The sequence below is a fragment of the Kryptolebias marmoratus genome, linkage group LG7, assembly GCF_001649575.2.
Source record: "Kryptolebias marmoratus isolate JLee-2015 linkage group LG7, ASM164957v2, whole genome shotgun sequence".
Classification (NCBI taxonomy): Eukaryota; Metazoa; Chordata; class Actinopteri; order Cyprinodontiformes; family Rivulidae; genus Kryptolebias; species Kryptolebias marmoratus.
Genome location: NC_051436.1, coordinates 6123830 through 6151270, shown reverse-complemented (window position 1 = coordinate 6151270; position 27441 = coordinate 6123830). Strand labels below are relative to the sequence as shown.

The 27441-nt window shown below is 41.5% G+C and overlaps 1 protein-coding gene across 2 annotated transcripts in view; it reads right to left on the bottom strand.

Moving 5' to 3' along the window:
- Positions 1-27441, bottom strand: part of pcxb (pyruvate carboxylase b) — a 393092-nt gene that overhangs the window by 77055 nt on the left and 288596 nt on the right. For both annotated transcript variants that reach the window (XM_017414395.3, XM_025005546.2), the window contains exons 13-15: positions 14506-14650; positions 13954-14043; positions 1317-1538 (exon numbers count right to left, since the gene is read on the bottom strand). In XM_017414395.3, the coding sequence (XP_017269884.1) occupies positions 1317-1538; positions 13954-14043; positions 14506-14650 (457 nt within the window). The remainder of the gene's footprint in view (positions 1-1316; positions 1539-13953; positions 14044-14505; positions 14651-27441) is intronic.

Genomic DNA, 27441 nt, shown 5'->3' with positions numbered 1-27441 from the left:
GAAATCTATGCTAAAATCTTGTGTTTTGAATCAACATTCATATAAACTAATTCATGTCATTTCAGTGAGTCATCATGGTTGTGCCCTGAGTCCTCTGTTGCTTCAAATGATGCTGATCCCCATGGATTTACACACAAATACATGTCATATACACATTCAAGTCACTTGTTTTAAATAAATGCTTGTAACTGATGTGCAGGGGGATAATGAGTGGTTGACCTCAGGATTTTTTAAAGTCTGGCTACACCCTGTCTGCAGCTAAAGGTAATTTAAATCACCCCTCATGGTGAAGTCTTACAATAACACCCAAATATTCAGGGAGACGGAGGGTGGGGATCATTTAAGACCATTTTAATTGAAAAATCTTTTCAATATCTTACTTCTGCTGGAACCTTTTTATCAATTTGGAGCTGAAGTGAGGAGACAGTTGCTTAATATGAAATGTGTCTGAAGTGCTGTAATGAAATATAGTTCTCCCTCCTTTAACTGGCGCACAATGATCGGCTGCCAGCACGGATTTAATTTCAGAGCAGGTTTCAGGAAGCAGAAAGGTGTCTCACTTTGTTCAGCTGACATCTAAAAAAAAAACACCTGAAATAAAACCTGAAGCAATTTCTTCTTTAGGTTTTATGTTTGTTCTCATCTTCTCTTTAAAAGGACCTCGAGTTACAACGGAACAATTCCTCCGAGTGTTTTCTAGAACTTCGCCTTAAACGCTTCCGCCGTGAGAGGTCGACAGTCTGCTCCACAAAAGGCATTTGTCCCCAGCGGGAGGGAAGATCATTTCTCTTTAAGCCTACTCAAAACAAACGGCGTCTCCGCTTATATAAAAGGAGAGCTGATAACCGGCTCCGACGCCCGCTCCTCGAACGTGACGCGCACATTTTTCCCCCTCCCGTCCAATTTCGGCGTAATTGCATCTTCTACTTAAGACCCGATTGGATCTCGCTCGTGCCTCGAGACGTTTCAATGACAAGTGATTTTCTTCCATTCAATGGAGGCAGGCAAGAAGGTACAATCATCTTCTTTTGAGGAAACTCACTAAACACAGACTCTGTCGGAGCCGGAAGAATGAGGCTGCCGGTGACAAAGTTTGATCGATAAAACCCGGAACAGATCTACGGCGTGAGGGAGGAGAGTGGGGAATAAAGCTGTATATGTGCACAAAGAGGGATGCAATTAGCGTTAAAGCGATCGGAAGAAGAAAATCTTTGGGCAAGAGTTCGCGGGAGTAAATATTTAACTGCGAGTTGCTCAGAATAATCGCTTATTTTTCGACAGGATTAAAAGATTTAGTTTCACGCGGCGAGCCTCACCGCCCCAGTTCTCCAGGCTGAAGAGGTTGTTGAAGTTGTGGCTGACGAACGGCGAGATCATCTTCAGGTCGTGGGTTCGGACCCTCGTGGCCAGGAGCGACTGGTGAGCGTCCCTGAAGGTGGTGTCCATCAGCAGCAGACCGCGGTGGGCTCGCACCGCTTTGGCGAAGCCCTCGGGACCGTCCCGCAGCAGCACGTCGCGGAAGCCCACAGGCGGGTCACCTGAAAAAACAAAACGGATGACGGGAAGTCATTAACAGGGCAGATAAACGATCAGACGAGTTACTGACTGTCGTGGATTCTTCCTAGGAAGCCAAAAACAATGAGGAAAAAGATCATGGAGGGCATGTTGGAGTCTGAAGGTTGTTGCTTTATTTACACGCCTCCTGAGCCCAAAAAATGCCAAGTGGAGGAAAACAAACAAAAAAAACTATATACATACAGCAGGGGTGTCAAACCCAGTGATGCAAGGGGGCCAAAATTTAAAATTTGGTCCTAGCCAAGGGCCGATCACGATCAATATTTATTCAAAATGACATAAATTAACCTTAGTTTTAGGTGTTTTAAGTCAAATCATTCATATAGAAACAGATTATACAGAATTTAGAGCAAACAGACTTTAATGAACACAGACAAACAGATCAAACTTCAAAAAGCTCATCATCAGCTGTCATTTCTTACCCCTCACTCAGCTTTTAAATGAATTTTTTACCATTAAAACAGATTTTTTTTTAAAAAGCCATCAACAAAAACCTGATCATACAGAAATTAAAACTATATATTGTTGGCTTCTAAGTCACTGTCAGAGAAAACTTCAGTAATTAGGCTCAATTTCTTTAAGCTAAATAAGAATCAGAGACTCGATCTGAACCAGACTAGAGGGCCGGATGAAATGTTATAGAGGGCCGGATCAGGCCCGCGGGCCTTGAGTTTGACACGTGTGACTTAAGGTATATTGATGATAATGACGCTTGAAGTGTTTTCCTGTCCCTCTGCTTAGAATATTAAAAGCCAAACACTAAAAGGCAGACATAGGCTGAGCAGAGGACGTGTCAGACACATCCACCCACTGGGTTGTAAAAATGGTTTGCGTTGATGGAAGTGACTCATTTCTGTAGTTATCTGTAAAATAAGTTAATGAGCAGAGCGATGCATGAGGCCGGAGCTGGTTCTGAACAACAGCCAGGTGCAGGAGAACCAGTTCCAGGATCCTTTCGTGCCGTCGGAGGCCGGGGTCCAGTTTTAGGTTTCACCCGCCAAGCCTTTCAGAGTACTTGTCGTTCCGGTCGACACTTTTTTTACGTTTCTCTTTAAACTACGCTCGATATCCGCAGCTGTCGGCACGGATACGGTGCAGAACGGCGCGGAGCCTCAAACGAGATGCTCCTGTCGATCCCGTTTGGCACTTCCTGTTTCCACTGCAGCCTACATCAGGACAAATGTGGTTGATCTGTATGATACTTAAAATGTTTTGTCCCGTTCTGCTCAGGATCAAGAGGGAGGGAGGGGGAGGGAAGAAGAAGGAAAAAAAAAAAAAAAAAGGAAGGAACCACAGCAGTCTGGGGGCTTCACTTTCCAGTTTTTATGAACGCATCTTCAGAGAAACGCGCCATAAAACAGCGAGATTTTCCAGATAAACCCACGTGGCGGACCATTATTCCCATTTGCTGAAACGGGCAAAATCGAAAGCATCTAAAGATTTGTGACCCGAGCAGCAGAATGAGTCGGAATGAGCTGCAGTGCAAAAAAAAAAACAAAAAACATAAAAACATTGGGTTTTTTTTTTTGCTGTAACTGAGATTTGCCTAAAAAGGAGTCCATAAAGACTCCATCTAGGAACTAAAATATCAATTAAGCTTCCTAATCTACCTTTAAATCAAAGTTTTCCAACAGGTATGACTTCAGAAATAATCCTTTTAGTTTCCTTTGAAACTGATTATATTTAAATCCCTTCGTATAATGTTTGGCCTTGCTATGAAGCTCGGGGGTTTCCACTTTTTAAATATAAGAAGGAACTCCTGATAACATCGCTACAGACCAATAAAAATCAACTTTTTAAAACGACGCGCTCGTAAGCTTTGCTCCCGGGTGATAAATCGCCAAAATTTCAACAAACTATGGCTCATTTTGAAGCTCCTGATATGGAGAATTTGGAAAATAATGACTCAATGTTGCAAACTTCCTCACTGAGAACAGGGAACAGGTGGAAGAGAACTTGGAGAGGTGGAGGTCAGCCGTCCGTTTATGAATTTAGTTTCATGCCTGCACACAAACACTACTCATTTCACTTTGTTCTTCTTAATATCTGGGTTTGTTAAAGGCTTAAACCTCTCTTTAAAGCTCTGGTTTTAACTTCAAACTTTGACAAAAAACTGACACCAAGATGACTCTCCAATCCTAACCTCCGCCTTTTCTCTCTGACACGCGATCACAAACGAACCTAACCCGAGGCAAGTTAAAGTTTGGATCCATTTTTTGTCGCGGCACGCACAAATCAGTCAATAAGACCAGATAACGAGGTCACTATCCGTCCCTCTGAGCGTTGTTGGACACGTGTTCGACCTCCCGTCTGAAAACAAGCGACTTTTTTTGTTTTTTAAAGCCGCAGAAAAACGTGGGCCTGTTTGTTCGCACCCAACCCGCTGACACAGATGCACGAAATCAAGTCATCCCAACAGAAACTGGATGAGCTTCCTTCAGACGGACATAAGCTTATCTAGATCCGTGTTAAACATAAAAAAAACTGAACAGCTAAGAGCGATTAATCACCGGAGTCCTTCTGTCACATTCACACAGTTTCAAAGCAGATCATATTCTGCGAAACTGCATTCGGTAATGCAGTTTCGCTAATGGTGTCTTTGGACACAATGTGTGTGTGTGTGTGTGTATGTGTGGGGTGGGGGGGGTGCTGCCTCCACATACGATGCTCTCTCTGCATGTGCAAACTTCCTGGAAAACAGTCAACAGTGAAGTGGATTTGTCTTTATGCTGCACGGTGCCAAGAACAACAAAAGGGGGGGGTGAAATGATACAAGTCCCACATGGCTGCCGTTCTTGACGACTGACCCACTTGCATATAAACAAACCGCCTCATCTACATTAAAAAAAAAAAACCCACTACCCAATGATGTCATTTTACAACCTCTTCGCAGAACTTTCCCTCTCAGGTCTGAAGAACAGAACCGAGCACGGGTACTTTAAGGCTACGTTTGGTACCTCGGAGAACGTACTTCCTCTATTTTAGCTTAGCTTTATGCGCTGATAAAAACTTTACAACAAACTAAACAATTAGCAGGTGATCGGAGACACATTTGACAGTCAACTGTCGATGACGGTAACCAGCAAGTTTCTGTCCTATAAACACTTTAGGACCCTGATTATGACCATAAAGGGTGGGGGATCGTGTAATTGCATACTTGCCAACATTTGGAAATGTCAATGTGGGACAACATAGCGCCCCCCCTCAACCACACACACATTCACATTTTAACTATTACATTATCTGTGTTTAAGTCTGTCTGCCCAAACATATACAGTTGTATATATAAAGATTTACCAGACACAGCTTGTCTATTCATCAGCTGATCCTGTCTTTAAAACATCACTCCCAGAAATACACACAAACATCATAGATTCAACAGTATTTTCCTGAATTCTGATCAATTAATTTGAATTAAACACATATCATAGTTGCTTAAGATCAGGGCTCTCAAGTTTTGATCTCTCAGCTGTTATATTGTAAACACTGATCAGTAAACGGCTGTAACTTGTTATTTATTAGGAATTAGTAGCTTTAGCTAACCTGAACATGCGGGGCGGTTGGCAAGTATGTATTTGTGTATGTTTGTCTGTTACCAAAATAACTCAAAAATTATGAAAGGATTTTAATGAAACTCAAAGTAATCACTAGATACATCTACAACCAATTATGATGGCCAGCGCAGCTAAATCAAACTAAGCTAAGATGAGGATTGTTCGACGCGAGGGTAACGGACGGTCGACTCTAAAGAGGTAAAATTACAATGGTCTAAAAACCAATCAGCTAAACAAAACAAAGATCTTGTTGTTGCCAACATGTAAAATCATCTTTCTTCTTTGCATCCGACTACATTTAAAACCAGAGGCAATAAACGTGGAATCAGAGTTTGGATCTTTGTTGACAATCAATCAATCATTCAGACTCGTTACTGAGCTGCTGTCTGCCTGTCTGGCTTTTAGTTTATTTCTTTTTGATGAATTATTTTATGTGCTTCTGTAGTTGTATTTTTGTTCTGTTTGGGTTGCTCTGGATGAAAAGCTCGACTTGTTTAGATGTCACCAACTTTTTTATGCCTTAAGGTTGACCAAGTGGGATTTTTCGATGACCGATACTGTTTGTTAAAAATCAGAGCAGCTGGCGGATGATTTGTGAGGCCAATTTGTTTATTATTTTGGACCATAAAGACACAAAAAACAAAGCTACAATCTAGTGGATTTAGTAAACAGCGACTGACTGAAGAGAGATCGCTCCGGGAGTCGGACTGAAACTGAAGGCTCCCAATGAATGAATGCATTTCCAAGCATAAAATAACTTTATTTTCTCTCCTTTCTAAACAATTACATATAAAGGCTCTGAAAGATTAAGTGCTTCTTACTTCTTATGATAAAAATGCCATTTTTAAAGCCTGTTTTTATTGTCACCTGAGGTTCCTCCTCGTTGCTCTGAAAATTGACCGATGATGCAAATGTTTGGAAACCAGGACCACCGCTGACTAAAAGATAATTTTTTGTTAGTTCCCTTTAGGCCTGGAACTATAATAATTCATAAACCATTCTCATTATAATCTACTAGATTGTAAAAAGAATCAGTGGTTAAAAAAAAAGAAAAAAGTGGGCGAATAGTTACGACAGAGTGCTGAAAACCTTTTATTCATCCTCTCAGATTTTGGTAGAAAAAAAAAAAGGACCCCTGCTATGAAAGGCACCCTGTTTGGGTGTATAATCACATATAAAAACACTGAGCTGCTCAGTTTAATATACTCAGGTCTGGCCAGTGCTGATTATTTGTAAAATAGCAAAAAAATTGGCCTAATTAATCTGCCAAAAGAGCAGTGGGATTTTCTCTACCTTTGTCGGTATTCGTTTTATATCACTGCTGAAAATAATCTCTGCTTTAATCCTCTGTAAGACCTGCACCAAAAACAAACAACCACTTCACACCTACCAACACTAACATACTACTTTTTTTAATCTTTTAAAGCTGCATGTGTTCTTACAAACTCCTGCGGCTGATGCAAACTGGTACAGGTGTTTTAACTTAGGAAAAAGAATAAATATTCCTCAAAGTCTACCTTCCATTTCTCACACGCACACAATTTTTAACTTTGTGTTTTATCCACTCTCACAGTCCTGAACAATCTCGACACAAAAACAAAGCAAAAAGGGGTCAGAAGCGCTGGGACTGCAGCGCCTCTGCTGAAGGGGACCCCCTCGCATGTAAGAGTTTCCAAGAAAGCATTAGCGTTTGAGTGAATTTGTATGTTTTATAGCAAGAAACAAATAGTAAAAAAAAAAAGATACAAATCCCACGTGGCTGCTGTGCTTGACAAGTGACCCACTTGCACATAAACATACCCTCTCATTTGCATCGAAAGCCTCCCTAACTCCCACCGCCGGCTTCTCTGCACACACTTCACTCCTCCGTTTCTCAGGCTGATGTCACTTCATTTCTCCTCTGTTGACATTCTTCACCCGTCTGCTTCTCTGTGCTCCGAAACTCCTCTCCTCCGGCAACAAAATGTCCAGAGAGACCAAAACTAAAGCCCTCACAGGTCCTTATATTCAGAATAAATCCACATATAAGGACATAGATTTAGCAGGCCTTGCCTGCCTACCAGAGAAACCTGATGAATCGGTCGTATTTGTGCGTTTAGGAATGTTTTAACAACCTGACGCCTGCAGTGAGACTGTCGGATTTAGATGTAATTTGGTTCACGAACAAACCAGCGATGGGTTTTGAAAACGATTCGGTTTGCGAGGAGCCGGGCACGTCGAGAACAGGCACCAGAGGACACAAGTGGTGGCATCACCAGTGGAGCAATGCTGTTATCAGGCAGTTGCCGGAGCATCCAACAGTCAGCGAAGATCACCAGACAGAGGAAACTTTTGCCTCTTTTACACGGGACCTAATTCAGAAGTCCGGCTCTATAAAGAATGCATCGCGTTCACACCGGCCAGTTTGGTCGGTAGCAGAGGAATGCCTCCTCGTGTTGCAGGGGGCGGGGCCACGGCGCGCTACCGAAACTTGGCACAAGTTGTGTAAACAACGGAAGCGCTATGGACAACGTTGGCCCTGCGTTGTTGCTGTTTTTTAAACTTATGGGGATTTTCCTGAGACTTCAGGAAGAGAGGCGCAGTGGAAGAAATGCTCTGGATGCCGCCATTGTTGCGCGGAGTCGGACAGCTGTTATCTGCCGGAGATTTCAGGCTCTACAGCGCCTTCAGCTGGGGGACAGACGGCAGAAACATTGCAGGGTAAGCTAACGCTGTTGTTTATATTCCTACCGTTCGCTCTTTATGCTCGCATCTGGTCACACCCACGACCAATGAGGGAACAGGAGCTAAGCTTGCACCGCCCATGAAGCAGGGCCGGCCCGGCTGGCCCTACTCCGAAGCAGGGACCAAAGAATCAGGGCCGGCCTCAAAAAAATGCAGGTGGAAATGCGCGCAAAGCGAGCCGAGTAGAGTGGAGCCGGGACCTTTAGAGCCGGTGGAAAAGGGGCATTTGTAGAGGCATTGGACAGCCTTACCAGCACTTGATGGAGTTTAACAGGGATTACTTTGACATGAAGTCAGGTGGTTGTATCATGGCGTACAGAAGTCAAGGTGGCCTGATGTTGGAACCAATGAGGGGATCTAAAGAAGTTATGAAGGTGTCAGTCTCCACGCTAGTAAAGGATTGTCGTATTGTGTGCCAAGCATTAAAGAACCCCAGGATATCTGCACTTGCCATCCAAGCACTGGTCTCTTTTTAACACTTTGTGTCTTCCGTGTGTTCTCCATTAACACAGACAACCATTGTGTGGCGGCGCTGAAAGGAGAGGACCCATCTCGTCGATGTTAGAGACACTCACTGGTATTTTCGCCTGTCATCATGGAGTGGAGAGCCATCCGACGTGGCTTCAGCTCACCTCTGATTGTGATTCAGGGGAACCTGACAGCATCGTGCTACACCAGTGACATCCTCCCCTACCCCTGGTACGGTCTTGGAACAAACAACTCCTGCCTACACACACACACACACAGCGTGTTTCTACGGACTGCCGGTGTCATGTTGAGTTCTTCCCGAGGCCAGCCGGGTCCTCTGATCTTCCCTCCGTCGAACATTCGGGAGCAGCATAAACGTCAACTCCAAACCCAGTGCTGCTCTGACAGATCTCAAGGGTCGGCTACAACAGCGGCGGGTCGACTCGCTGCGGGAGAAGATAAAACAGCGGTACGACTTCGTTCTGCACCAGACTGCGACTTAAATCCAGGTCTGAGGGGGTTCCACGCCCTACTGACCCGGGATCAGCACTGTGCCCGTACCGCCAACTGTGATCCTTTAGATCTGATACTGTAATCATTGAATTATATAAAGCCTTAGTCATATAACCTTCCAACATGTGGAGTTTCTTTCCATTTCCACCACTTGATTTAAGTGCTTACCTTTTTTTTTTCTCTCTTTGGTCAGCGACTGTAATTTACTTTCAACACCAAGGCACCAACGTTCAAAAACATGGTTCATTTTTCTCCATACACCAGGGTTGTGACAGAAAAAGAAATAAACAGCTGTTCTGGATTTTCCTCAGGTGCGTTTGCAGAAAGAGTATCTTTAAGTTTCAGAAAGCAAAAGTTTTCCCAGCAATGACACCTGGACCCAAACGGGAAATATCACAAGGCCAAAGATATCCTTTGTTTTGTTTGAAGATGGGGAACTAAAGTAATCCAAAGCTGCAGAGGCATAAAAGGGAGCTCCAAGTTCTTATTTTAATGTGTCTTTATGCACAGATCTGCATACTTTTACCATTTTTTTTAATATACTCCTCTATAACTCATCCTAAAATTGGAAATACAGTGCATAATTGGGAGGTGTAGGGTAGTGTGTCATTTTTATTAGTCATTTTTTTCCAGGAGCTGGCTCACAGGCATCTGGTGATTAACCCCTAGATGTCCTCTATTAAATAAATCCAGACAATAATTGGAACAAGGTGTACCTCTACGCCATCTATGAACCGCCAGCAATCAGGCTTCAGACGGAACAACTCAGACTACAAATCCTAATTAGAAAATAATGGGCTTTGAGTACGAAACAGGACAGGTGAACCTTATTGTTGTCTTTTCTTCTACGCTCCGTGTGTTAGGCCGCTTTTCTTGTCATTTATCTTGTGATATTTTTGACTTTCAGTAACGTTTTCACGGTTTTTGCCCAACTTCCATCTACGGCGGTTACACGTTCCCTTCACTTCCTCGATCAAATTCTCCACTCCAGCCGTCACATCCAGCAGAACATTTTCTCTGCAGGGATTAAGCCCGGCCTTCGTTTCTCCCATCGTAACCTGGTTCTCCCTTTCACGGCCCCCCTTCCTGCCTCCACGCCTCTCTAGACAAGAGTTTGATAATACGGGCCCCTAATCCCTCTCTTCTCCCAATCCCGCCGTCAAATGAAAGGAAAGGATATAAGCACATTACAAATCTCATTACTAGGCTTTAGGTATGCCTCCGTGCTGCGTGCAAGTACCCCATCAGCTGCGTACAGTAGGTGAAAGTGAGCGTGTGAACAAAGTGTCGATGGAGACCCAAGTCTGTGCAAGTTTGTGCGTTTAATGCATTTTTCGTGTGCTTTGCTTTCCTGCAAGTGAGACGGGTAATAATGGCTTCAAACCAAAAAAAAAAAAAAAAAAACCCTGCACAAACAAGGTGATAAAAAATGCGAATGCGTGTTTCTAGATGTCTGATTCGATTAGTCACGCCCGGTTAGGATTCATATTATTCACATTATTTTGCTGTAAATTCGTGTTTACGGGGCATGCTGGGTAATGTGCTCAGGCAGAGAAAGGTGCTGATGAACATGTCAGATTATTGCAGCTCATTGTTTCATTGCTTTCAGAGGAGGCATGTGCCGAAAATTCACGGCAGTTTGCAGAATAAAGATCAAACAAAAAAGCCGAAAAACATCGTCTCAGACAGATTTTACTGTCACTGTAGAAAAATTTAATCTATGGACTTTTAAACAATAAAGACAACCACTAAATACTAAATTTTAGACCATTTCTTTTGGTTCTGTACGCCGATTTAAATACGCACCAGGGATGAACCCGTTGCTAGTTTTAAAGGTCAACATAATAAAACTCCCAATGGTTTGTGTTACCATTTTAAATTTAAATAGCTAAACTTGTAGTGCAATTTTTAAAAAAGCCAGTCTTCACAGCTTGAAGGTGGCTTCTAATGATACATTAAGACTTGTTAAAGAAGCCCAGATGGAGCAGTGCCAGTGAACTGTTTGAATCTGCTCGTGTCAGCACTTTGATGGCCGTTTGAAGAAAGTTTACGTATAAATTTATTTGTCGTTTAAATGAGTCTAATAATAGAATTATTCTACTGTTGACTAATGTTAAATATAGTGCAGTGGAATACTCATCTGTGCTTTGGAGATATTGGTATGATTGCCTCCTGAATGGTTAGGTACCTTTTCTAATTTACTGTATCATTTTTATGTAAATTGGACTCTGAGTCTGTAATAAAATCTATCTATCTATCTATCTATCTATCATCCAGCAGTGTCCAAGATACAGACAGAAGACAGTACAAGTGCTTCTGGGGGTTTTCTAAACCTAAAAAGCACAATTTTTATTTTTTATCTTCATTTTTATTAAAGTGAACTGCTTAGAAAAGGCCAGTCAAAAATGGTTTCTCTGTAAGCACAACATGCAGGCAGCAGATGCTAACGTCAGCTACCTTTTAGCCTAAAGTGGTCTTTGAAGCGTTCTTCTTTGTCTGTTCAACTTCTTGTTTGACAAACTATGAGCATTACTAACATAACCAAAGATCGTGAGTGTTTATACTTGGCAGAACAGGCAAAATATTAAGGCGTTTTACTTGAATTGGTCCAACATGGAAGCATTTTCTGAACAGCACCAAACAGATTAGCATCAACATTTGATGCTAATTAAAAAAAGCTCAACATCAGCACTGCTTGTTCAACTACAATTATCTTAATATTGTGTTTTGCTGCAGACTATGATTCAGACCCTCCAGGATTTTGCAATGTTGAGATCGCAACTATTAACGCAAAATCAAGCAAACCCCGCAAAATCGCAACTTTGCCCAAAACGCCGCAACTTTAACCCAATATTTATTGTTTCTGAAGTGATTCGCCGCCGTTTCTGCGGTCTAGTCTCTTCTTTGTGGGTTTGTGTAGCGTGGGATACAAAATAACCCCAAATAACTCACGAAGAAGACACGTGACATCACTTCCTGTTAACCTCAGAATGCCGGGAGCGTGCAGGAGCAGCGACCGAAGCCAAAATGTGCGCTAATGCTTCACATTTGCCCNACAAAGATTTCAGCAAACCAGTTTCCTCCCCAGCTGCAGCTGTTTTGCACGTCCTGCAGTGTAATCATGGAACATAAACGCATCGACAAACACTTCCTGTCTGCAAAACATGTGAGGAGAGCTGCAGACGAGGGACAATCCAGAAATGGTCATGAATGTCAGTTTAGAAGCTATCAAAGTTCTCAAATAAAGCAGCTTTTGAGAATGTCAATGTTTGTTGGTAATTATCTTACAAAACTAGGAAGTATTTTTGGTTTAGATATTAAAAGCTATGGTTTTTTATTGATTTCAGTAAAAACAAAATTGCAACTTTTCATCGCAACTTTTAAGAAAATGCCCCGCGAAATCAGGCATTTTAGCCGCAACAATCACAAAAAATGCCTGTGAAATCCTGGAGGGATTGATAATTGCCCCTATGTATTTGGTAATTTATTACACAACTGAACAATCTTAAAATACTATGATAATACCGATAACTGTGCTAAACCTGCAGACAATCACAGGACAGACCTTTCTGTACACTTTCCTCCCTAGCACTGGAGTTAAACTCAGCATGACTGTACAGAATTCAATACGGTGCTGTAGTCGACATAAAGAGGAGGAAAACAAATCTCCACAGAGCTCCACTCCACAGACTTTAAGTAGCTGAAGGAGCTCAGAGAGCAGCGTGGTCGTTGGCCTTTGCTGGCGCCGAGCGGCGAGGGAGGAGTGGAGAACTTCTGCCTCCTCGAACAATGAGCTGTGATCACAGTTCAGCAGAGCACTCCGGGCTACAAACCTTTTCATCCCAGAGAGCCAAACGGAGCCCGGTCAGGAGGGCCTTTCTCCCCGCAGCCATTGGGACTGCTCGACAGCTCATTTGTCATTTACTGGGCGCCTTTATCCGAAGAGTCCTATAGATTCACAAGTGTCCACGTTTTCAGGGATGGTGCCCTCAGTGAAACTCCTGTGACGCTTACTTTTTTTAAAATACATGTCGAAATGGGATAAATTCAATAAGAGTGATTAGTTGTGACGTAATAATTGTCACTCAAATAATTAAAGGTCCTTGAAGAAATGCATATCGCCACCGCCATTTATGAGTTTTAGGTCATCTTATGTTGGGAAATGACAAAGTTGTAGCCATTTTGGTCAAACCTTCAAAATAAATCTCACGCAATAACGCAAGACGTCAATGACGGCTAGTAGGGCTAAGCCAGGGGTGGCCAATCCTGGTCCTCGAGGGCCACCATCCTGCAGGTTTACCTTGTTCCTCTGCTCCAACACACCTGATTCAGTGGTTAAATCACCTCTTCATGTTCTGCAGAAGCCTGTTAATCACCCATTGATTCAAATCAGGTGTGTTGGAGCAGAGAAACAAGGAAAACGTGGAGGATAGTGGCCCTCGAGGACCAGGATTGAACACCCCTGGTCTAAGCCCTCCCTGGTGTTTACAACATAAATGTTAAAATACCTAATAAACACAAATTAAAAATATTGTATCACATTTTGTGAAATTTACAACAAAGCTGGTGCCAAACAGTCCCGAGAAAATCCCCAAGTCTTTCCAAAGGGCTAACTTTTTACAGCCCCGTTCAGCCCCTTGTCTCGCCTGGTACAGGATGATTGACAGGCGTCTTGTCCCGCCCCTTTGGGTTTGCTGCTCATTGGGGCTAACTCAGCCCAAGGCCTCAGGCTTCAGCCAATCAGGGTAGACGTACAATAACATGCCTTGTGTGCATGGTTTATCGTGGACTAAGTGCGATGGCGAGTAAGATAAAGATAAACAAGGTGAATTATTTCATTTCTCCTTAATGTCTTTGGGGGACAAACCGGAAGTGAAGGCTGTGGCGGCCATATTGAATCGGGCTGACTTTGTTCAGTTATAGATGTACATCCAATGATTTCCTTCTGAAAGTTTCCTTAAAATCTGTCCAGTGGTTTATTACATGCCAACAGACAGACATGGGTGAAAATATTATCATCCGCCCTTGCCTTTCAGTGGCAGCCATAACTAAACAAATGCTGATTAACAAAGAACTACAGATGTTTTGTTAGCTTCAGCAGAATAAAATCTGCACGTACCCATGGTGACAGAAGGGACGACGGGGTCTGTGGACGAGGGCTTGGCCTTGACCGGGATGGGGGTCGTTGGTCCATTTACCATCACATGACCTGGATGCCAGTTAAGAAAAAAGTGAAATAAGTCAGACAAAAACAACACAAAAAGGGGCCTCTTGCTCATTATAGATCCACTTTGCATACTAATTCATTTGGCACAAGATATTAAACATAAAAGTTGAATTTTCTTCCCACCCAAGGCTGGCTGGAAGGCATTTTATTTATACCGATCAGATCTGTCCGAGGAGCAGGCCTCACCTCTTGAATAAATAAATCCCTCATATACTAATATCCAGAACATTTCACCTTTTTAGCTTCTAATAGATAACACATTTCACAGTTTTAGAAGCCGCAAATGCAATCGTGGATTGATGGCTCTGTTCCAGGTGGTTGCAGAGTTATTTAACCTTTATTTTTCTGATTACACAGGCCTGCGCAGTAAACGTGCTGTGAAGTAGAAGTCAGTGTCTGATCGCGTTCGCGGCGTTTACTCAAGCGTCTCGCGCACTGACTGACCGAGGTAGTGCAGCAGTTTCTGGGCCCGGTTCTGCGTGGGCTTGAGGTTGAAGAGCTCGGGGTTCTCGTCGATGAACTGGGTGTCCACGGTGGAGTGCAGGAACTGATTGTTGGAGAAGACGTTCTGGAGGAACGGGATGTTGGTCTGGAAACAGGAGGAGGAAATCGTTAGGGTCAGGCTGCAGTTGTGCCCGCATTTGACAAGCATTTGTTTTTTTATAAAAAAAAAAAAAAAAAGGGAAACCAAACGCTCCGGTAAATAAACAGCAGGTTCACGAAACCCCTCCGTTTGAGCCCTGACAAAAAAAAAATCTGCAAAAAAACAAATACTGTACACAAAAAACACGAAAAAAAAGTCAACTGTCGAAATTAATTGTTTCATTTATCTGACGTCTGCAACAAAGTAATCATCGCACCAATTAAAGTAAGAATTATCAAGGAGAGGGGAGAAGATGTGACGGAGGAAAGATAATTTATTCATTTCACTAATTGATTTGCTGCCGTTTTTCTTGACTAGTAAGCCCGTCTTAAACAAACAGTGCATCCAAATAAAAAAAAAAAAAACAAACACAAAGAAACTGGACTTCTTTTTGGTTTTGTTTTTGGATTTGGCATGTCCTGGCTGACTGGGAATTTAAACCGGCATGGGTTAAAATAAATGAGACAAAAAAGAAGATAAAAAAAAACCCACTAACATATACTACAAACCTCTTTCTCATCATTTAATAATGGCAAAAAATTAAAAATAAAATTAAACACTTAGCATCCCTTAAAAGAATGCATATCACCAAGCACCTTTCAAAATAACAGATTAAGATTTTAGGTTGGAAAATTAGGAGTTAAAGCCGAGATATGAATAGATATTTTGGTAACAGACAAACAGGGTTGACGCCAAGGTTTTAAACATAAATGGTACATATGTTGGGGATAAAGCTTAGCTAATATCACACCAAATTTTAGCTCATTATTCATAAAACTGACTGAATTACGGCCATTTTTGTGTCTTGAATTGAGTTTAACATAAAACAAGTCGTAGATGTACATATATTGATTGCTTCCTTGGAGTTTCACTGAAATCTGTCCATTCATGAGATGTTTTCCTAAAACTGCAGACAAATGCTCACAGACAGGCAAATATCTGTTTCCTTCGGCTGTAATAAACAGAACTAAGCATGACGTCGCAGCTGAAGTTAAACACTGGAAGCTTGTTATATTCGATAAATCTACTTGACGCAATAAAAAAAGAAACATTTCATGAGTCTTCTTGCATTCCAACAGGAAGATTTTTTTTATCCCCAGCCTGTGTTTGGGGGTTTTTATTTGCTTGCCTTTAAAAAAAAAAAAAAAAAAATAAATTACTACAAAGAGTCCTCAATGTCCCAGGCCTCTGGTGGAGAATTTTTATTAATATCAAGATAAATTTGCAGAAAAACTCTGCATGTTTTGTGAGATAATCATATCCCCGGCAAGGGAAAAAAGGTTTTTTTTATTTATTTCTTGAGATATATGGGGATAAACAGAAAATGACATTATATTCTCAGCCTCCTGCTACAAAGAGCCGAGCTGGAGAGCAGAGGGACTCGGCCGGTTGTGCTGCACCGCCAAGCCTTGGGCTACAAGCTGTGGACCAAAACAAAAAGCTCAGTGCTGTAACTGCACCAACGCGCCTGACATATTCTCCTGCATTTACAGCATCTGCTAACAATAACTGCTCCTTTATACACACACTTGAATCCGAGCCGTGACATAAAATCACATTTTGCATTTCATTTGTTCACATCTTAAGATTTCTTGTTTCATTTCTTTATCTTTATTTTTTTTGCTTATAAAGTGGTCTTCATATTAACTGCTTTGACAGTTATTGTCAAGTCCATAATAACTATTTTTAAAAGAATGGTGGTTTAACAAATAACCCCAAAATGGGACTTTTGGATCTTTTAAGGATAAAAAGTTAGAACCTCAGTGTGTCGTGACACACGTTGAGGGGGTTTTGAGATAATTTCCACAAATCAAAAGATGAATTAAATGAATTAAAGATGATTGCTAGTAACACACTATAAGAAACAGTTGTCAAAAATTGATTAAAAAAATACCCTTGCTTCATTTTTCCTGTGCTACCATCGTATCCTTGTTTTTGGCAACATTTTAGCAACAATTGTACACGTCAACCAGCGAGAGTTTGGGCAACAAACCTCTGTTGTGTTTGTTTTGTGGTTTAGAGCTTGAAAACTTTGTGAACCACCATTTTAAACTAAAGGTTTTGTGTTGACACAAACAGCTTAGAAATAAACCATTTTTAAACTAATCAGTGGGTGGTAAATTGATAGCTAAAATTTAGCTATGTAGCTAACAGACAAACTAGCTAACAGACTAGCTAGCTTGTTCTCTAGCTAGTCTGTTAGCAAGCTTACAAAGTTTCTAGCAATCTATTAGATAACTTACTGTTAGCAAGTACCGAGCTAACAGACAAGCTAGATAGATACTCTGTTAGCTGGTAGCTCGCTAGCAGTAACTCTGTTAGCTAGTAGCTCGCTGGCAGTAACTCTGTTAGCTAGTAGCTTGCTAGCAGTAACTCTGTTAGCGAGCTACTAGCTAACAGAGTATCTGATAAGTTGCTAGAATTTTGAAACTAGGAGATTTTAAAAAAGACAAATTATTCATGTTTCTTTAGTTCAATCTATAAAATAACAAATTTAACAAACAAATAGGTATCATAGCACCACCAAAGTGATTCACAAAAAGCTACTAACTGAAAACTTATCATCCTTCAGTTGATCGACTGTATAACTCAGGTTTTTGATGGACTTTCAGATATTGTCCATCTGCTGTAGATTCTTTTTAAGGTTCATTATCTTTTTTTAGTTCTTTACATTGTCCTAAAAATGCACTGCAAAATATATTATGACAGTCACTGAGACAAAGACTGGCCTGAAAGCGAGCAGAAAAATATCAAAACAAACAAAAAAAAGAGTTAAAAGAAAAGAAATGTTTTAAACTTATCTTGCATGCTCAAGTTTTAAACAAAGATCCAAAGCGATCTGTTTGTGCTTACAGTACGTGTTGGAGATGTCTCTCAGCTTCTGCTACGCTAAATTTGAGCTAAATATCTGTAAAATGAATTGAAATATAGCCCTTTCTCTGTTTGATTAGGTTGATGAGCCGTGGCAGCCATCTTGAATCGTGTTGATTTCCAAAGTTAATCATCTGTAGACGTTTATTCAATGATTATTTTCGAAGAGTTTCATTAAAATCCATCCTGTGATTCATCGTGATACAATTTCCTGACAAACAAGCCCACATACACGATCATCTCTTTTCATTTCAGCGGGTGATAGATTATAAGACCTCTTGGAAGCAAAACGTAAAGAAATTGAAAATGGCTTAAAACTTCTACAGAGTACTGCATGCGGTATATTTTAAAGTTAGGGGGGGTTTTGCTCATAATTTAAACATTTAATTTTAGAAAATGTGCTTACACCACTTATCTCTTCATGGTGAGCACCAAGCTGGCTAAAATAAGAAGAAAGCAAACACAACACAACACGTACCCACCAGCAACTCTCCTGTTAATTTCCTTCTTAAATTAGGTTTAATGCTGTTGTTTCTGAAAACGGCAGAGCTGCATTCCCTGCCTGTGACCCTTATGGTCCCATAATTCACTACTTTTTATTAAAAGACACAAGTGATGCTTCTCAATTACACCAGCAAAAATAAAAACTGCTCCAGATATTGTTTCCTTTAGCTGGGAAGCCATAGCGGCTGCTAACTAAGATTTTAATCAGTGATCGCCTGCCACCAAAGGTGATCGTGTTTCTGCTTGTGCGTCTGTTAGCAAAATATCTCATGAACTGAACGTTTGGAGCCGATCCAATTCAAGATGGTCACCACAGGCAAATGAAAAAGAAGTCTGTAACTCAGTCAGTTTTACAGATAATGGGCTAAAATTTGGTGTGGAATTAGCTGAGAGATATTAACATTGCACAAGAAGTATTTGTAAGATCTGACTAAAATATTTAAATTTTGCATCATAAGATGGTCTAAAACTTATAAATGGCGGCGGGCGATATGCATTCCCCGGCCTTTAATATGTAATGAGCGTTTTATAACTATTTAGCAGTCTGCCAGGAATTAGCCTGAAGACAAAGACTGAGAAGAAGCACAAAATAAATACAGAAAACGGAACAAACGGAAGAAGAAGAAAAAAAAAAAAGGAAGTTTTGTGCGTCTTTGAGGGAGAGCCTCAAGGCGTTTCGATTTCGAGTTCAGACTTTTTTTTAAAAGTTTCTGTTTGATGACCTCTTCATTCATAATTTAGACGTGTGAGCAAACTTAATGAGCATAAGGGGAAGAAGCAATCAAAAGGGATAAATAAAACAGGAGGCCGAGCAAATAAAAGGAATTACAGAAAGATGATACAAATGGCCGCTCTTTAAAGTAACGCAACAAGGAAACGGACCATTAATACACAGTTTGTCCCATTCCTCTGCTGTACGGGATCAATGTGCTCATTAGCATGCCGCCTGTGGCGATTACACACACCGACACCCGCAGTTCCTCAACTTTCCTCCTCTACACGGCACACAAACTTCGACCGCTTCGCATCTCCTCCCATATCTCCCATCAGTCTCGGTTAAGTCTCGAACCCCCCCCCCGGTCTGGAAGGCTTAAAAAAAAACAGCATGCTAAACACACACTTTCCTGCAGGAGGTGATTACGCCTTCCATTTCCAAATATTTCCCATCGTGAATTCAAGCACACACGCCGACATTTAGATGCACCAGATATGTGCTTTTTTTTTGTGCGGGGAATTGAAAACATTTACATGCAAATTATTGCTTGCCGAGGATGTAGCTGACAAACACACACTTTTCGCCAAATTGAAATAATTTTACCCCACAAGTCCCTCGAATTTCTGTCTTTCTGCTCTCGCATATCATCTACTCAACGTCCTCGACAGCAGAAAACACATCAGCTGCTGGAGTTTAGTACCATTACGCGCTTTGTTTTCTCACTTCGGCGTGGGCCAGCGCGGCTTCTTTTAATGGAACGATAACCTTGAGCGAAAACACCACATTTCCTGATATTAAAACAAAACTGTATTTGTTAGTTTATCGTGAATTTTTTAAAACGGAAATGCAGCTACTGTGACATTGAAGCAGTCGTCTTAATAGTGGTGTTCAACGATAACAGCTATAGTTTAATATATTAACAGTCGTTTGAGTTAAAATGCACAGAAATATAACTGAAAAACAACATGACAGGTTTTTCCTGAACTCATGACACTGACTAATGGATCTTAACCCAATTCAAGATGGCTGCCACCTGCAAAAAACCCCATAAATGGCTCCAACTAGGATCATTTTACAGTTCCTGAGCTAAAACTTGGTGTTTTTGTGACCAAAATGGATCCTCAACACATATTCAGAGCACAATCAGATTGAGGAAGATCATTGTGCCATTAACTATTTGCAGACATCTTTGTGTTAGCAAAATATCTCTCGAACCACTGCAGTCCAGTAAATAAACATTAGATGAACCTATAGTGTAACTGATTAACTCACAGAGTCAAGATGGCTGCCACAGCCGATTGAACTTGGAGACGAAAGTGGTCGATTTCACAGATATCGAGGCCGAATTTGGCGTCCTTCCCAACGCGAACCCTGAGCGAGACGTCTGACATCGTCACGTTTCATTGGTCACAGCGTCACTTCACAACATGAGATGATCTCAGTTTAAAACGCTTGCATGAAAGGTGGCGGTCGATACGCATTGATTATTCAATAGATTACCCAATTACTGTTAGACCTCCACCGGGGGTCCAAGCCTCCTGGACACATCTGCCCCCCTGACCTCCAGTCATCCCAGGACCTGGTTTGTTGATTCTTAACCGATTATATCTTGATGCCTTTTTGTGTCTCCAAGCTCCTAACGGACTTCGAAGGTTGGTTGACCACATAAACTAAGAGCCTTCTTCCAATTTATTGTCAGAAAAAGAGGTACGACCTGATAAGTAAAAGTATATCAGTGGAAGAGATGCCTCGTACTGCTTTTAGTAGCAAAATATGCCAAAAGATTTGATGTTTAGGAGTATTTTTGAGTTTATTTGTGCCCCAAAGCTCTCAAATTCTGCCATATTGCACGTTTCAAGTTTTGAAGCCCTCCAAAAATCCATTTGTAAGACAAACGGTTGTCACTTCCAGCGCCCCCTAATGGTCAAACTGTGCTAAGCTTTTAACTTGCACATTAATGAAGTGCAAAGCTTCTACGGTGGAGGAAAATTATGGCAAACAGGAGGCCAGAAAACCCAATTTAACTCCAAAAATATGCAGCCTGAGCTTAAACCAGTGTTATTCCTGTTATTCTGGCCGGTAGGTTTCAGGAGACTGGATGTAATTTGTGCAACAAAAACATCAAAGCGCAATAATTTGCAATCCACAGCGAAGGCAACAGAGTGTCTCACGATTGTTCCGAAGCTGTGATCCTGAATCGTAATATAATAACCAGAGTTTACATCTTGATATTCAAATACAGCCTGGACATCAAAAAAAATAAAGAAAAAAGAAAAAAGATCTGCCACTTCTTAGTTCATGTTGTCTCGTCCACAATCTGTCTGCGGCGGAATTGGATGTCATTTTTCCAACACCTGGCAGGTGAGTAAACATGATTATAGTGAGAAAATAAATAAAAAGGCTGGTGTTACCGCAATGCAGTCCAGACAGTCTTATTTACACGTCGTTGGGATTTCACAAGTTTGAAACAAAAAAGATAAACAAGAGGACAAAAGATCTCTGTGCCTGCAGAAAATTCCAGTTTCACATGCTGGACCCCGTTCAGAGTGGAAATTACACTTGATTTTGGTTTTAAGACTCGCTGATATCCTTCAGGTTTTGCATTTCCTTTAAGAGAATCGATACGACCCCGGGGTGACAACATTTACACCTGCACCTGAAGCAGGCAGGGTTGGGTTTTTTTTTTTTTAAACTGAATCTGATCTGACGGGACAGCGTGTCGTCTGGTGCGATCCAGGGTCAAACTCTACACTGTAGCACTATGTTCAGTAAGGCCTCGGCTCCCGGTGGAGGTCAAAAGGTGAGGAGGAGAAAAAAAACTAAAGTAAAGCTTCAAAAATAAACTTTATATTCAACACGGCAGCCTAGAAACAGGATCCAGCCAGAGTTTCTGTTGCCTACGGTTTAGGCCTATTGTACGTCATCGAACAGATTGTATAAACTGTGGGATGATACATTTAATGTATAATTATTTCTTCTGAATTGTAGAGTAGGATGTACAGAAATTGGTCTCCTGTCTTACATCCTTTACAATAACGGCCGTAAATAAAAGCTTCTGCTGTCTTTTATCAAATTGGATGATTGGAGTCGGAAGAAACAAGACATGCTGACAATTTACCAACTTATTAATTTAACAAACGGAGGCCTCAGTAGCATGTAGCCCAGCGGTCACCAATCCTGGTCCTTGAGGGCCACCATCCTGCAGGTTTTCCTTGTTTCCCTGCTCCAACACACCTGATTCAGTGGTTAAATCACCTCTTCATGCTCTGCAGAAGCCTGTTAATCACCCATTGGTTCAAATCAGGTGTGTTGGAGCAGAGAATCAAGTAAAACATGGAGGATGGTGGCCCTCGAGGACCAGGATTGGAGACCACTGATGTGGAAGAACCATACACAGCCACAACAGGCTGGCTCCTCCTCCTCACGCCACTCACCGGCTTGGCGTCCCATTAATTAACCAGCGTTTGTTGTAATTCAGCCAATAAGATTGCGCTGGCCTCTCCGGGACAAACGGCACGCCCCGGCCTGATCCCACAGCTGTTCGATGGCGTTGAGTTGACTGCAGGAAGTCCAATCTTTCATCTGCGCTCCCAAATTCTGGAGTCAAGTCTCTGATTAAACCCCGCTCTGTTGGAGGACTGAGGTCTTCCAAAGGTACAAGGAGCAAACACAAATTGTGCTTTCTTTATGTTTCGAGTTAACATTTACCTACAACCAATATTTTAAACAAACAAAACGGATGTGCAAATAGTCGGGCTAAACAATCTATAATTTATCATTATTGAACTACCATTATTGCAAAGAACTGCTTGGATAAAATAAATTGTAAACAATAAAATGTAGGTATCATGTATTTATGCTCTTCCTGTTAATTCTGTTTGGCCAATCAGATGGAAGCTCAGTGCCTGAGAAGCCCACACCTGGTTGAGATGGTTAGACAATGGCAGCGTTATGAGGTGACAGAAGAAACGGAGAGGAGTGAGGAAAGCAGACACTGTATCGCAATATTTAACAATATTACACGTTTATTCTTAATATCGTGCGGTCCTGGTAGAAGTTGTTAATCCTGTCTGATTAAGAAAACACAGCCTGTTGGCAGTTTCCTTCAAGATGAGTCCAAAATGTTCGTCAGCATCAGAAATAAGGCTCAGCGTTACTGTTGGTGGCGTAAAACCACCTCCAAGCGCTTCTGAGATCTAACACAACGAGCACGGTTTGGTAAAAAGGCATCTGGACTCGCTCTTTGAAAACGCAAACGCGCTCTGAAGAAGCCTTTTCCAATCCAGAACAAAAAGCAAACGGCCAACGCAGCTGCAGGTCGGAGATATGTTCTCTGCGTTCCAGAAGCAGAGCGATTACGGTCCTCTCCGTGAATATTTCCTCCCTTCCGTGCTTTCTTTTTTCTCTCTCTGTGATTAGGAGATCTGTCAGGTCATTCTTCTTTTAACTGCCCTCCCTGTCGTGTCTCCCCCGTCTCCATCCGTCATGCCTTAACCACCGGCCATGACACATAAACAAGATCAGAACACAAAGTGCCCGAGGAGTGCGAACACACAGACATGTAGGGGAACACACACACACACACACACACACACAGAGATCGGCAACAAATGCACTCAGAGCTGACAAGACGCATCTAAACTAAATTTATGCACACAAAGCATCGGGTTTTTAAATGAACCCCGAGGCAGCAGCAAGAAAAAAACCACAATTAAACCAAAAAAAAAGAAAAAACACGCAACAAGACGATCATGAAGGAATAAAAACAATCACTTCTCTGCTCAGTTGGTCGGTAATTAAACTTTTTGCTCGTGTGGTAAACAACACAACGCTTAGTGAAACGTGAAAAGTTTGTGTGAAGATTGAAAGCGCCGTTTTAAAAAACGGGCCGAGTGTTTCGTGGAACTGCAGGGAAATTCGTGCGGACAGTAAATCAATGTGTGTTATTATGAAACAGCACACTTTGTGGAGGAGATTCACTCCGCACAATGAGACAAAACAAAACAAACAAAAAAAAAAAAATCATGGAAATTGGAGTTAAAGGCAGGAAAACAAAAATGTTTGACGGGAACAATAACTCTGGCAGTTTGGAAGAAAATTACGTTCTCGTTTTATTCCCATCGATCCGAACGAAACCGCCGCCGGATCTTCTCGTTCCCAGCCTCAAGGACAAAGGAAACCACAGCTCTGTTGACGATCTCGTTCACATTCCAGCCAAATAAAGACACGAGCCCGAACAGCCGGACTGCGCAAACACACCCGTCTGCACCAATTAAATCAAAACACAATCCCGAACATCCCCGACCGACACTTTAACACCAGAGACGTCGACCATCTTAAAGGGATCAGTTCGGGCAGACGATGTTTTGGACCATGTCTGTCTGATAACAAGATATCTCAGGAATTACTGGACGAATCTTTGAAACGTAATCATTACATCAACATCTACAGTCGCTGAACTTCGATAACAGCGAATCGACGTTATCCAACACAGAAATGGCTACAAATCAGACAGTTTTACACATAATGAGCTATAAATTTGACGTCATAGCAGCTGAGTGTCGTTCACAACCAGTGGTGGAGGAAGTACTCAACTATAGTACATGAGTATAAGTATCGATACTCATGGTCAAATCTTACTCAACTACAAGTAAAAGTTGCTCGGTCAAAATTGTACTCAAGTTAAAGTACTTAAGTATTCAAAAGTACAAGTTAAATGTTCTAATATCAGGATGTTGCTGTATAATTTTGCAGAACCTTGTAACTTTCAGAAACCACCTGATGTGTCGACGCGTAGAAACGCTCTGCTGCAACTTCTGCACCACCTGGAAAGAACTTCAGCATAAAAATGCCACAAAAAATAAGGATTTTTTAATCTAAAAACACACCAAACCAGAGAGTCTTGATTCTCCTCACACTTTCACTATGGAACAGAGGTTTAAGGTTGAATCTGTTATCACCAAGTAACGACCAGCTGCCTAGAAATGTAGTGGAGTCGAAAGTTATAAGTTCCCCCCCCAAAAAAATTACTCAAGTAAAGGTTCTCAAAAAATGTACTTAAGTACAGTAATCAAGTAAATGTACTCTGTTACTGTCCACAACACATACTCCGAGCGTAAAAGCTTGGAAAATTGCATCAGAAGTGCAGAACATTTTCAACTTTTGAACTTTGAAATCTAGCCTGAAAGGAGGCGGGAAATACGCATTTCTACAAGGAGCGCCAGGCCTTTAATTTTAGGGATGATCTACCTAAAAGGATTTATCATAAACCTAATTTTGTTTTAATTTTGTTTTAATATTGTTCTGATTGTGTGTGTGTGGGTGTGAATACTCAGATACACGCTAAAAGAAAAGAAATATATAAATATTGGGCTTTTAGGGAACTTGCTTGTGTCCATTTGAAGAGGAACAAGTCGGCCATGATGATTACAGTTTGTGCTAATCAAACCGCTATGATCACAGCGCTTCTATCCAAAGGTCACGCCTTCAACGCCTCACTCCTCTCCCCTCTAATGTACTCATCCTTTCCTCTCGCTGAAAGTAATCAATGATTATTTGTCATGCGTGGCCGCACAGACTCATCCGAACGCAGTGGCCTTTATAGCCCTTTAATACACTCACTATGAAATACTCAAAAAAAAGAAAACCGATACAGAAGAGGTCTGTTTATTTGATTTCTTTCAAACTGAACTCTTCACGTTTTAAAACCGCTCACATCCCAAAGAAAACAGATTTGTGCATTTCATGGCTGGACTACAAATTAAATCTGCAAACAGTGTTTGACATTTGCCACAAGGCTCTTTATTTTCCTTTCAGTGGAACTGGGGGGAAAAAAAATAAAATAAAAATCTGATAGGAGATCTTTCCGGTAATAACTCCTATCACACCTCCGTGACAGAACAATTTTCAGCTGTGGGCAGAAATATTTCCACTGTAAATAAGATCATACGGTCAGAATAAAGGAAGAAAAAAAAGCTCTTCCTGGATGCCAATTTATCCTGCTTGTCTCCGCGTTTGTCAATACCTCGGATTTCATGTAACCCGATCCAGTGGAAGTGAAGGCGGGTTTGCCTCACGGATCGCTAAAATACTTTACGAAACTCACGCAAAGCAGCGGGAAGGTGGAAGGAGGCGATTCTGAGGTCGAAGATCCGCCAAACGCAACCCGTGCTTAACCGTTTTACATCTCCGCCTGAAGAGAGGGCTTGGCGTTTCAGATGGAGGGTTTGTGAGGAACTAATGAGCAGTTGGTGTTTCTCCTATCAGCAAACAGCAATCAGCTCGCTCCCGAAACGGATCCCGGAGGGGAAGCAGGGGAACGCATGTTCACCCCTGAAAGAATGACGTTTAACATCTGAAAGGAGCCCAAAATGGAAGAACTGATGGAGTGAGAGGGAGGAAAATCCTTGTTCTGTATCAGTTTGTGTACCATTCATTCTAAATACGATGTAAGGCTAATAAAGTCTTAGAAGGATCTCGATTAACCCTTACTGGAAAGTGTCAAATTAAAATATCACAAAACTAAATGGGTCTATTTTTATTTCTGTATTTTGGCAAAAAAAAAAAACAAATTAGAGCCTTAAGTTTGGGCAAAGTACTGTGAGTTTTTACATTGTTTAACTTTAGCATCAGAAGGTTTCCACTGGCCGGTTTAATGTCGTTTTCCATGTTTTGTGTTGCAACAAACTGGCGATAAAATTGATTTTCTGGTGCTCCCGCTCTGAGCATCAAACTGTTTGTCACAAATCTTTGCTTCTTTAAAGTAAAAACAAGCAGACTATAGTTAACTGCAGGGAAAATAGAGACGTATAAATATTTACAACAAGCCTAAAATGTGAAAACCGGACCCAGAATCTCCGTTTAATGCGGTGTGTTGCTGCTGCCTCGGAGCTGGCCGTGGTGCTGGAAATGCTGCTGACCACGGTGCTGAACCTGCCAAACAACTTTGACAAAAGGATGGGAAAATAACAGATTCTGCACTTTTCCCCTTCTGGATATTTCCAGCATAACTACAGTTATCAGCAGGAAGTCAGTTTATAAATCTCAATCATGAGCACCGCGTCAGTTTTCGGAGACCGGTCTTCCCGACAAGGGGGGGGGGGACGTAAAGGAGAAATTACATTTACTGTGGAAACGTCAGCTTTTTTTGGTCTTTTTTTTTTGTTTCTACAGAGCCTTGCAGCTGTAAAGTGTAACGTATAAAAGCAGGATGTTGAGGGTTTGTAAAGGAAATTAACTTGACTCCACCTTAAATATTCAAAACGACAACAAATAGCTATCGCTTCCCAGAATGGCTGATTCATAACGAGCAGGAATCCTCACATACTGGTTGTTTTTATCAAGCAGGCGTCTCGTCACGTAATAAATAGTTAGGAACTGGTTTAAAGAAAACTTTGGTCGAATATGTGAGAAGCACAGAAAAACAAGCTCATTAAAGCAGATTACTTTCAGGGGTATTTCGGGAATTCTCCGGCAGCAGAACTGTGATCCAATAAACGACTCCAAACCCACGGAGACGTTCTCTCAGACTCTGTTAGCAGGTGTTTGGTCCTGGGTGATAATTATACTTCAACTCACCTCGTTGCTAAAATGTTTAGACTCACCGGCTTTGTTAGAAGAACGGCAAACGAAGAGATTATGAACAAAC